At 41.3% G+C, this 13,122-nt stretch overlaps 1 protein-coding gene across 1 annotated transcript in view; it reads left to right on the forward strand.

The window, feature by feature from the left end:
* Positions 1 to 13,122, forward strand: part of TANC1 (tetratricopeptide repeat, ankyrin repeat and coiled-coil containing 1) — a 152,315-nt gene that overhangs the window by 21,106 nt on the left and 118,087 nt on the right. Inside the window, exon 3 of the mRNA XM_065413377.1 lies at positions 6,232 to 6,435. Within this exon, the coding sequence (XP_065269449.1) occupies positions 6,232 to 6,435 (204 nt within the window). The remainder of the gene's footprint in view (positions 1 to 6,231; positions 6,436 to 13,122) is intronic.

A 13,122-nucleotide genomic window follows, 5' to 3' on the forward strand; every position in this document is an offset into this window, starting at 1 on the left:
GAGTTTGGGGTAGCATGGGTGACATTATTGGCACACTGGGAGGATTTGAGGACTGGCACTTGCCCTAAGGTAAATTGAGTTTGAGACCCCTGAACGAAACAATTTACTGCTTCAAAATAGTGTATTTATTTTTCTGTGGCATTAACACTGTGCATCACTTCAGATCTGACAGTAGTGCCAGTTTATAACAAATATATAAATATCATCAGTGAAACGTGACATTCACTGAGAATATTGCCTTTATTTGAAACACTGAAAATGCTAATTACTTTATTTTCTGCAGGCAGATTGCATTCTGAATTACTTTGGTATTTGTTGTACTGCAATTTGGAATACCTAACTTGGTTTGCTTGTCTGTATTCCAAATACTTCTTGTGTTGGTGTTTAAAGACCACTAAACTGAATAGTGCTGTCTTTATCCCACCTCGCCCCAGGCAGGGCGTATTCTTGAACAATCTGCCCAGCATATTTTTGTTGTCTTTTCTTTTGCAAGTGTTTAGCCGTTATAGTTATTGCATACAAACTGGCAAATTGAAGTGGCATTGGTGCCAGGGCACTGTGACTCTGTGTTGTTCCACAAGGAAACCGCTTTAAGATGGTATGTAGATTGGCATGGGGCAATTGTTTAAGAACAATCAAACAGCTAGAATGCATTGTATATGACGTTTGGTAGAAATGAATAAGATGCCTCAGAACTGATTCTTATAGCTATTTTAACTTTTCACTGTCGTCAAAATTGGTTAATGGAGTGCTAGCAGATAGTAGCCAATCTGGAAGCAGGATTTTCACACCAGTTCTTTGTCTTTCTCCCCTTTGGCGTCAACTATGCCAATTATTTGAAAATACTACATGAAAGTTTTACCTTTCCTGAAACTAACCATTCCACAGGTCCAGTCCCTGCTTGTACTGTTTGAAGGGTCTTACAGGGGGTACAAGGCATTCAGAAATGTCATTTCCCCAGTGGATTAGAGGCCCTTACAAGCCTCCCTCACCTCAGAGGAACTTTGGATGTGTTCTAGCCAAGCCATGTCTATGTCCCGGAGCAGAGTTCAGGAGGCCTCAATAGATGAGATCTGTTGGGCTGCCTTCTCTGCTAGGTTCATACCTTTTTGAGAAACTACTAGCTGAATTGCTTGCATTAAGTAATGCAGCCTTTCATCAGTGGGTTTTTGGAGGGGTCCTTCAGGAGCAGCCAGAGGGCTGATTCTTTCCTGGGGTGTTTTGCTCCCCTCTGACTGTGCTCCTTCCCCATTGTTCCTAATGGTCTCCCCTTTTAGCTTAGCCTGTCTTTTACCCAGGAGGGAAAACAGCCCTTGAGAAACTAACACTTGCTAGTCAGACCCATTCATCCATAGTGGTGGCAGTGACATAGAGTGAGGTAAGAGGAAATTAGTTTGTTTTCCCATTTCCCCCCCTAAAATGTAACTCTTGTTTCATTATGGCAACAATGCACTCAGTCTGAGGCTAGGTCTACACTACCCGTCTGAATCAGCGGGTAGAAATCGATCTCTCGGGGATCGAATTATCGCGTCTCGTCGGGACGCGACAATTGATCCCCGAATCGACGCTCTTACTCCACCAGCGGAGGTGGGAGTAAGCGCCGTCGACGGGGAGCCGCAGAGGTCGATTTTGCCGCCGTCCTCACAGCGGGGTAAGTCGGCTCCGATACGTCGAATTCAGCTACGCTATTTGCATAGCTGAATTTGCGTATCTTAAATCGAACCCCCCCCCCCCCCCCCCCCCGTAGTGAAGATCTGCCCTTAGTGAGCAAGGATCTGTGAATGAACATAAGTGAGAGCTTGCTGTCAAGTTGAGAGAGCTTGAGTGCGGGTAGAAGGGTTTCTGTGTTTTAATTTTGTGTTGCTCTTGAAATCCAAGTAATGGAAATCTGGTCTGTGCTGCTATCCCAACATACATGATCATAGGTGTAATCAAAGTAAATATCAGCAGCATGCTGCTATAATAAAAATTGCTGAGACAGAATGGTCTATGTACAAATGTTAAAAATTCTTGTAAAGTTACTGTTGTAGCCAAATTTATTTATCACATAATTTCATTGAAGATAGTCCTAGTTTCACTCCTCTGAATTTGGCCCTATTGCACTAGTTTTCATTTAACAGCCTAATCTTTCAAAGAGTTAGTAGGCAGCAAAGGCAGACTAAAATAATTGCTGTTTTTATATTTTAAAAAAGTGTGAATATAAAACACTGCTAATTTATTTCACAGCAATAAAATAGAAAAAATGTGTGATCAAATGTTTTCCTGTTTTTTTGTTTTGTTTTTTTATTTTCTACAAGAGGAAAAACTCTTTTTTGTTCCTTTTTCTGTATGTGTTGTCTTTTTTTGCACTCTGTCACCCCCATCACAGCTGGAATGCTTGCACAATTTCCAAATTGCAGCCTCTGTAACATGTCTAGTGAAAACCTTAGCAACAATGTCAATATTTTCAAATTGCAGTTAGCTATATTTGCATTTTGTTTGCTTGCTCGCTCACTTTTTTCCTTTATCCAAAGACATAAATGGAATGTGAGCTCCTGCTTCTCTGTGTATCCTACATACACCTAGTCCAAGAAACCACTAATTTTATATTCACTGGTTTTGTCTTTAAGGTTATAAATGAGCCTGTCACATCTAATCTTAATCTATATTTAGAGTACCAGTCGCCAAGGTTGACGTGCAATAGGTGCAGAGTTGATACTACAAGTGTGGGTTGGATTTTCAAAAGTGCTTAAGGGAGTTAGCTGCCTAGCTTCCATTGAAAGTCAATGGAAATTAATTGCCTAGTTCCTTTAGGTGCTTTTGAAAATCTCACCCCGTGAAGTTTATAAATCTGTAAATTAAAATCAGTAGTGTTTTGTTTCATTATTTCTTTGGAAATATCTTTTTTACACACAGTGTGTTGCAACTTGCTACACACTGAAGTGTCTCTTCTAGGGGGTTTTGAGCCAGTAGAGAAGCTTCAACAATAGTCACGAAATGCACTTTAGATAAATGTAATTGTATATTTTCCTTAGTTTTTTTACAATTTCTATTCTTCGTTGTGGTTGAACTAAAACTCAATCCCTAAAAAGTGTACCCCACCACCAAGCAGTTCTAGCTTTTTTGGAGCTGAAAATTAAGAGAGAGGAGCTGAAGATAAACTCAGCATTAGGAAGGTGGTATGTTAGCCTGCTATTGTGTTTTAATTGTGTTTTAGGACTTACAACTCAGTGAGAACTTTGAAATCCAGAGTAAAGTTCTTGCAATTCATTCATCTTACAAAGAGAAAGCATATCTCACTGTATAATTCTTAGAGGTAAAGTTTGAGAATATGGTAAGATCTGTATGAACCAGACTTCTTGAGATGCACTCATTTTTGGAAATAGGAAACCACTGTGGATTTAGAACTTTTTGCCTGTTAAATGATTGTGCTGAAGAGCAGTTATCTTTAACTTCCATGTGTGCTGTTTCAAAGCTTGCTAGTTGAATTGACAAAAACATCCCATTTTTTTTCTCCAAATCTAGGAAGATTACATACTCTCTGCAATTTTGTAATTAAAAATGGTCAGAGGTTTTCTTATGGTACTGTTTGGAAATACAAGAAGATGCTTTAAAGATAGTATTAATAGACTGTATCTGATGGAAAGTGCTGAGTAGGGTTACCATACGTCCGGATTTCCCCGGACATGTCCGGCTTTTTGGCTGTTAAATGGCCATCCGGGAGGAATTTTTAAATATCTAAAAAACGTCCGGGTTTTTCGATATTTAAAAATCCCTCCCGGCTGGCCGGCATATGGACGTATGGTAACCCTGCCGGAGCAAGCCTCTGAGCGCCCGTCCCAGGGACTGCAGGGCTCGGAGAGGTTCTTCGCCGAGGAGCCGCTAGGGGTTCTGTTGAGCTCGGCGCCACGTTCACAGCTCGGCGCTCCTTGAGCCCGGCCCCATCCAGGGCCCCCTGGCCCCAGCCCCGGGTGGTGAGTGCCAAGGCCCTGAGGCGCTGCCCTGCCCGAGCTGCAGCCGCGCCGGGGAGCGTCCGAGGGCTTCAGGCAGCTCTGGAGCTGCCGGAGGATGAGTCGGAGTCGGAGCCGGCCCCGCACCAGTGGGCTGAGCGGGGAGTTGTCCCGGGAGAAGTTTCCCTGGGCACCCAAGTCCGTAACCTCCCTCCCTGCGGCGCCGCCAGCACGGGTGCCCTTGGGCTCCTGGCTTTCTGCTGGCCGGAGTGGAGCCTGCAGGGAAACTTCTCCCGGGACAACTCCCTGCTCAGCCCGCTGGTGCGGGGCCGGCTCCAACTCATCCTCCGGCAGCTCCAGCGCTGCCTGCAGCCCTTGGACGCTCTCCGGTGCGGCTGCAGCTCGGGCAGGGCAGCGCGTCAGGGCCGAGCCCTCACAAAGGAGGCTGCCTGGCGATGGGGGGGAACGGGGGGGTTTCCTCCCCTCCCCTCCAGCTGCTGCATCGCGCCCGCCAAGGCTGCGAGCGGGACAAGGGAGCCTCCCGCAGTCACAGCAGGAGGGAGGGAGATTCTGGGAGTGGCGGACCCTGTAGCTCCTAGGGCCAGGTGCAGCTCCCCAGCTGGAGCGGGAGGGGTTGCACCAGTGACTTCAGGCGGGGTCGGGGCTTCCACTCCCTGGTACCCCACACAAGTCAAGAGCAACTCTCCCCTCCCCCCTTCAGTGAAGGAAGGGCAGGGAGTAAATTTAAAACTGGATCCTGCCACATCTTGTGCGGTGTGGGACCAACCCTCTGCCCCTCCGCTGTCTGGACAGAGAACATGGTGGGGGCAGTTAGGGGCAGGGGTCCCAGGAGGGGGCAGTCAGGGGACAAGGAGCGGCGGGGTGGGGTTGGGAGTTCTGAGGGGGGCAGTCAGGGGGCGGGAAGTGGGAGGGAGTGGATGAGGGTGGGGGTAGGGCGGGGCTCCCCCCCCCGTCCTCTTTTTTGATTGTTGAAATATGGTAACCCTAGTGCTGAGGAACAGCTGTTAAAAAGGTTGTAGGTCTTGATGGCTACAAAATGAACAGGAAACTTGACCAAACAAGGTCTGAATCTAATTGAAATGTTACCTTACTGTAAGTAAATAAACTTGATATGAGGAATTGGTCGTTCAAAAGAAGCGTCTGTTTTCTCTGTAACTCTAATTTATCAGGTTCTTTTATGGCAACCATCCTTGTGGTAGCAATGTGCCTTGACTGTGGTAGCTGAGCATATAGGCTAAACTTTACTCTGGACTTTTCTTTCTCTCTCATTTGTCAGGATATATATAATATTTTTCCTTTACTTTTTATTTTTGCGAGACTGGTTCACTTTTAACTTTTGTTTTGAGTTTAAAATTATCAATTTTTTATTTACAATTTCAATAATTCATAAAGTCTTCATTAGGAAATAAAATATCAGATGCATTTTGGTATAAAGCTTTGTTTTTGAGTTCTATTGATTTCTATTTGAGACACTGAGGCCTGCATTACTAATATGGCCATACACATCTGGCGTGTCTGCCTTGCCTTCTGTTTTCCTTGCTTCATTGTTGTGAGCAGTCAGGCTTTTGAAATGTATAGCGATCCGGTCTGCTATTGGACTAAAATCTTTTTTCTTGATAGGTTTCCCCTCTATTAGATATGCACACTAATTTGTCGTGTTGTGAACCAACATTTTTTTATTTTTTCTTAAATAAAAAACCATTTATTTATCAAAGCCCATGTCTTGGATTTCACAGATATAAGCAGAAAAAAAGGCAGGTCAAATTTGGATTTGCCAAATTTGAGTGTCCCTTCCTGTAGACCTTCTTTCATAAGGTTATTCGTGGCATAGGTTGAAAACTCTTTCAGATTTCCACTGTTGTGATTTTACAGACAAGCATGGCTTTCAGGGCATCACAGCAGTTGTAAAATACCTTTTCGGCTGTGGAAATATTTGTATCTTATTGTGGTAATGTGGTTTTGCCTCAAAGGGTAAAATCTAAATGATAGCAATCTCATCTAAAAGCTTGTTTTCTGAATGATGTTAGAAACAAAATTCTGCTTACTTGCTCTACCTTCTGTGTATTTGTGAGGCTTTTTGTTGATGCCTAGATACTATAGTGATAGGAATGTTATAGAGAGGTGGTCTTTTTCCCACCATGGTAAGAGTGGTCTGACTCTAGTAGACTTTTGTTCGTGGATGGTGCATGTTCATACCAATATTGTAGGCTATATTTCAGTGTAATTGTCTCACTTTTATTTTAGTGCATTTGGTAAATCACAAACAACATTTTATTTTCAGCAGGTGACTCCTGCCCAGAGAATGTACTGCACATTATTGCGACATCTGGCTACAGTGCAGATTCTCCCATTGGTAATCAGCCTGTACCTGAGGATATGTATAGACTAAACTTGACTAAAGGAGTCTCAATGTCTTTGCCATCATCACCTTTGCTGCCACGCCAGTCTTACTTGATGCAAACAAGATCAAACAAAAAATCCCCAGGTAAAACTTAATTGATAAACTAAAATATATTTGTAACATTTCATATCAAGAGCATTATAAAGTTTTTTTCCCTATTTAAAATAGTGTTAATAAAGCTACTGTAATGAAACCAGGAGAAATTGATGTGCGTTTGTATGGGCCTACGGAAAGACATGAACAACTTGTGTTCAAATGGAATATTTTCTTCCTTTCAAAAGCACAGAATTGTTCTAGCTGGTTAAAGTTTAATACAAAATCTAATTGCCTTGAAATGTCATCTGAATATGTTTAAAAATTTAATTGTTAGAGTATGAGTTTGTACTTCAGATATGTAGAGGTAGCTATAAATCTGTATCCTGTTTTTGCTTGATTTTTAAGTGCGGTAGTGAGTATATAGTGTCATTGTGACATGCATTTAGTGATGTCTGTAGATGCGTGTTTAATTTGAGAATGATCTTCACAGTTTGTAGCTACTATTTTCCAAAATAAATAAATGTATGTAAAATTTTAAGCTGTTGAAATCATGGCAACTAATTTGTTACTACTAAGAATATACCTCTACCCCGATATAACGCTGTCTTCGGGAGCCAAAAAATCTTACCGTGTTATAGGTGAAACTGCGTTATATCGAACTTGCTTTGATCCACCGGAGTGCGCAGCCCCTCTTCCCCCCCCCCCCCTCCCTGGGGCACTGCTTTACCGTGTTATATCAGAATTCGTGTTATATTGGGCCGTGTTATATCAGGATAGAGGTGTACAAGTTTTGAGAAGTAATGCGCATGTATATGTCTCTTACTAAATTAGGTATACTCTCTAGTTTCCTTTTTATCTGCATTCTGTGCATTTCAATCATTCCAACACACTAGCATCACTTGAGTTCGGACGGCTTGATGAAGCTTTCCAAACTGCTGGTATCTAGGGAGATAGGGAATGGTTTTGAAGTTCTGTTGTCTTAGTATTTGTATCTGTGAACTTGAGTATCATGACAAAAAATTGTTAGGTTGTCAGTACAATAGATGCTTCTTGGCAACAAGCCATGATATGTAAAAATGAAAGAGAAACATTTGTTTAAAAGGTTATCAGACAAGTATTCCAAAATACTACTAGGGTTTTTAACAAATATTCTTAGAGGATTTACTTACATTATCTAAAATTCTTTATCATCCCAATCCTTCTTGTAACCTCTTTCTTTTTGGCACTTGATGTTTAAAGTACCATGTTAGCTTTAAAATTCAGGTAAAATTACTGAACCAGCAAATAGCATATTTCAGTTCTGTATGATTTTACAAATGATTTGTATATTGACTTAAAGACCTTAGGTAAAATCTTGGCCCCACTGAAGTCAATGGGAGTTTTGCCATCAACTTCAGTGGGGCCAGAATTTTGACCCCTAGTTTTGAACTGTTGGGAAAAGTTAACTATATTTCAGAAAGATCCAGTGTTTTTAAGGTATCTCAAAATTGCGTGATCTAATGCAAAGTGACTGAAATTTTTACGGCTAGTGTAATAGACTACTTATCAAGGTGGATAAAAATCAATGATTTAAAATAAAAATCGGATTTTTTTATTTAAATCGGATTTTTTTTATAAAATGCTTTTTGAGGAAAAAACCTATCTAAAGATAGTTTTAATTAAGATCCATGATGAGATATCTTTGAGCTATAATGTAATAGAGATTATAAATTCTAATTCCATAGTATGAGACAATATATTCATGTAACGTTTAAGAAAAGTTTTGTAAATGAGTTCCAATAGTTCATGGATTATGGACCCAATTTTATGGGGTTCAAGGGGCTTCTGTATAGATTATTTAGGTTAATCTTTCTATCTACCCAATGGGACTCAGTGCTCAGTCTAGAAGATGCCATCAGAGATGCTTAGGCCCCGTCTACACTGGCAAATTTCTGCGCAGTAAAGTGGCTTTCTGCGCTGTAACTCCCGAGGTGTGCACACTGCCAAGCCACTTAGTGCACAGAAACTACGCAGTTGTAGCGCTCTAAAAAAACCACCCCGACGAGAGGTATAGAGCTTTCTGCACCGGGGCTACAGCGCTGCAGTGCCAGTGTAGACACTGTGGTGACTACAGCGCTGCGATTGGCCTCCAGGAGGTGTCCCATAATGCCTGTTCTCACCTCTCTGGTCATCGGTTTGAACTCTACTGCCCTGCCCTCAGGTGACCAGCCGTCATCCTCACCCCGTACATTCCTTTTCAAATTTGAAAGTCTCCTTCCTGTTTGCTCAGTGATGTGTGCAGTGGTCTCAGCACATCTTTCCAGGTGGCCATGCCTGTTCCACGCACCAGGCGATTCCCCACTTGGAACAATGCCGAGCTGCTGGACGTCATCGGCATTTGGGGAGAGGAAGCTGTGCAGTCCCAGCTGCGCTCCCGCCGTAGGAATTATGATAACTACGGACAGATTTCACGATGCAGGATAGAAATGTGGCTGGGACACATTGCAGTGTAGGGTAAAAGTGAAGGAGCTGTGGAACGCCTATCACAAGGTGAAGGAGGCAAACCGCCGCTCCGGTGCTGCGCCCACAAGCTGCTGGTTCTACAAAGAGGTGGACGCGATACTTGGTGGCGACCCCACCTCCACTGCGAAGGCCCCTGTGGATACTTCGTTGGCTCATGTGCCAGTTGAGAGTGGACCGAGCCAGGAGGAGGAAATCTTGGACAAAGAGGGGGAGGGGAACCCAGAGGCAGAGGATGGCTCGGATGACCCACGACCCCCAGGATGCCCCGTGACCCCCCTCCGCCTTCCCACAAGTCTTAGCGGCAAAAGAGAAAGAGGTGCTATGTGGGATAGCTGCCCATGGTACACCGCTCCAAATAGCGCTGCAAGTGTGATCACGTTATTGCACAGGCAACTGTCAGTGTGAACACACAACAGCAGTTTGCCTTCTGCACTCTCTGAGCGGCACTGTAACGGCCGGCGCTGTAACTTTGCCAGTGTAGACGTGCCCTTAGTTTTGCAGTTCTCAAACTGTGGATTTGTATCTCCAGAGATAACATGCTTGTTAACAGCAAAAATGTTTTTAAATACATAATATATAGAGGTGAGAAATAACAGACCTCAACCCGATTGTCCCTCTGCAAATTTGTGTACACAGAGTCAGTCCCTTACCTCTCTCTAAAAGTGCAAAGTTTCAAAAAGTTCAATGAATAGAAGATTGTTGGGGGCAGAATAGCTCTGGACCTGGAGAAGAAGTCTGGAGATAAATGTGAGAAGGGAGGGACAGGCAGTAGAAACAAAAGTGAAACTGTTTGAACAGCATATTCCAGAAGTCTTGAGGTCTTTCTGAGTGTAGCCTTCATTGATTTGAGATCTACCACACCATTCTCTCACTAGAAAGGAAAACCTATAATGGCAGCAGGCCGTAAAAGAAACCCCGTTTGGGAATAAGAACCATTCAAGAAATATATGTTTGCTGATGATGTTTTAAAGAAAGTCACACCAGTGAACTGGAGGAAGTCACTTAAGCACTTGGATTCAGAGACTGTTGAAGTGATAATCTCATTTTTAACAGCAGTAGCTTCTTCTGCTGGCGTAGAAAGAATATTTTATTCCTTTGGACTAATTCATTTCAAATTGAGAAGTAGTTTGGGACCTGAAAAGGCAGGAAAACTTGTTCTTCTTTTCCAGATGATGAACAAACAGGAAAATGAAGGTGAAGACGACTGAGTTAGATGCAGAAGCCAATGTTTTAAGTTTCTCATGTTGACCTGGCTGACAGAGTCGATTTAATTTTTTTTTAAACTATTTCATTTAACTATTTTAGTTAAAAACAGTTTCAACAAAAACTAACCCGATTTTAAAAAACTTGAATGTTTAAGTGAATTCAAAAATTCATATGCTTGTCTTGTTAAAATGTTATATGTTTGCTGTTGAAAAAAATCCAGAATACGTAACGTTGTTGTTTTAGTTAAATAAAACAATTTAAATGTCTGTCTGGTGATCTTCTTCTTCTAATACAGCGTGGCAAGAAAACCCTCCAAATATTAATGAATAACCTATTGAATTGCAGATAGTTCACCTCCCAATGACTTCATAAATATCTGCTTCAATTACCTTTGGTTATTTCATTTACCAAAACAATCATTCATTTTCTGATATAGCTGTAAAACTAATCTGAAAAGTTTTCAAAATAAATCACTTAAAAATGTATAGTGTGTACCTTCTGAAAATGAAACCTACATCTATCTCTGAGTTGTGAAGAATATGTATTAAGGTTATAACAGCCAACAAGAATGCACTTTTATGTAGAAATCCATGATTAAATCGAGTCTTCCTGTCTAGTGATTTTAATCAATTTGATTTAAATCAAATCCACCCTGCTACTTATTGTTTTGTTTACCCTGTTACTTTCACACACGGGTGTTAACTCATTCAAAACATGTAGAAATCTCAAGAAATCCTCTTGTCTTGTTCTTTGGTTTCAGTGTATCACAGTGGAGTGATTTTGAAGTTGTTAGGAATACTGCCTGTCATTTAAAAGCTAGCAGCTGTTAAAATATTTTTCATTAGTGGATACGGCTGCATTGTTCCATAGGAATATACCAGACATATACATTATCCTGTGGGTATTGGAGACCTGGTATACCATTCCTTTTGAATGTTGGAGAATTTGAACTGGCAAAGGATGAAGATTTTTTGTATAAATGATCTGCCATCTGGGATGGGGCAATAAGAGATGAAGAGGATTCCAGCAGTATGGCTTTCACAGCCATTTTCAGTGTTATTGTATCAGCAGTGTATGTAGCATGGTGATATTCTCATCTCAGAATGTGGTTGACTGAAAAGGAAGATAGAAGTGAGGAGCGCACAGAAGAAGGTTTTTGTTTTGTTTTGTTTTTTGTTTTTAAAAAACAACAACAACAAACCATAGTTGAATACACCTCTACCTCGATACAACGCCGTCCTCGGGAGCCAAAAAATCTTACCGTGTTATAGGTGAAACTGTGTTATATCGAACTTGCTTTGATCCACCGGAGTGCGCAGCCCTGCCCCCCCGGAGCACTGCTTTACCACGTTATATCCAAATTCGTGTTATATCGGGTCGCGTTATATCGGGGTAGAGGTGTATAATCAAATGTTGGGGGAGATGGCGGAAGCAAATTTTAATGAAATAAAGTGATACCTATCCCACTTTACGGGGAGACAGGTATGTCACAACTGCCAAATGGTTTGTTTATTTTGTGTCTGTAATTTTGTTATCAAATGTAAGACGTGGCCCTGTACTGCTATAATTGGTCACATGTCTTAGGACTGCTTTTCTAAACTAGCTAGGGCTTATATGTGGATTTCTTAAATTGAAACTCCATTAAGTGTTCCACTGGCTAAATAACATATTATCTGAGTCTTGAAACAGTCTGATTTAGGAATTGAACCGCTGTATTGTAGCCAGCATTTTATGGACTCACTTTCTTCTTACCTTGTACCATGTCTGTATACATTAATAATATGAAACCCACAGGGTAAAAATGTAAATTTGAGTTGTCCAGGATGTAAAACAGACTTGTCTTATTTTTTATGTGCTCCTGCCATCATACTGTTATAAATCACAATTTAAAACTTTCAACAATATTGGTAACTTTCCCTTCCTGTGTAGGAAAATTTGGTTGGCACTTATGTTCAAGAAAATGACAGTGTTTTTGTCCCCTTTTATTTAAAGTAAATTTGCACACTTTATTTTAGCATATGTTTATGTGTACTTTATTACCGTCTTTTTCCAGTCCCATTGCTGAATTTACTGATAAAATAACATTTAGTTTGCTGGTTAAGTACACTACAGACATTTTTGTGCATAAAAGTACTTGCATAGATAAATAGTTTTAAAATAATTTGTGGAGACCCAATCTGACCTAGAATGTTTTCTATAAAGTAATGATACATCCTTGTGTCATTTGAATTGTTTAAATTAAAATTCAGTCACAGAACAAGACTCCAGTTTGAGATGTCTGAAACAAAGAAAAGTTCAGTCTAAAATAGTTTGGCAGCAGCTGTCTCCTTCCTTCTGAATCTCTCATCTCTTTCCCTTTCCCTGCCCTCTCCTTTCTGTCTTGGCTTTTTTGGATGTTTCCCAACACCTGTTAATATAATGGTCACTCCAGGCTTTCTTGATGGTGCACACAATGCTGGACTCAGATATCTGTCTGTTCAAGCATCTGTTGAGCATCTTGTGTTCAAAACCTCAGCACTTTGAGTGGAGATGGAGAGACCATTTCTTTCCTACTCTCTTATTTCTCTCCCATGATAGTCCTAAATTGTGTGGGAAAACTGGGGTCTCAGTTGTTATAGTTTGACTGAGTGTTATCTAATTAAACAGGAATAAATTAAGTTTAAATTTGTGTGGGGGGGAAGAAGAAAGGCAGGACAGTAATGTGGGTCACATCAGGCCCATTCTGACTGGGACAGCTATGCTAGGTGGCCAGATACAGCTGAGGAGAGATATGATTGCTCTCTATAAATACATCAGAGAGAAAAATACAAGGGAGGGAAAGAAGTTATTTAAGTTAAGCGCCAATGTGGACACAAGAACAAATGGATATAAACTGACCATCAACAAGTTTAGGCTTGAAATTAGGTAAAGGTTTCTAACCAGAAGAGAAGTAAAGTTCAGAACAGCGTTCCAAGGGGAGCAGTGGGGGCAAAAAACCTAACTGGCTTGAAGACTGAGCTTGATAAATTTATAGAGGGGATGGCATGT

Source organism: Emys orbicularis, chromosome 11, assembly GCF_028017835.1.
Source record: "Emys orbicularis isolate rEmyOrb1 chromosome 11, rEmyOrb1.hap1, whole genome shotgun sequence".
Lineage (NCBI taxonomy): Eukaryota > Metazoa > Chordata > Testudines > Emydidae > Emys > Emys orbicularis.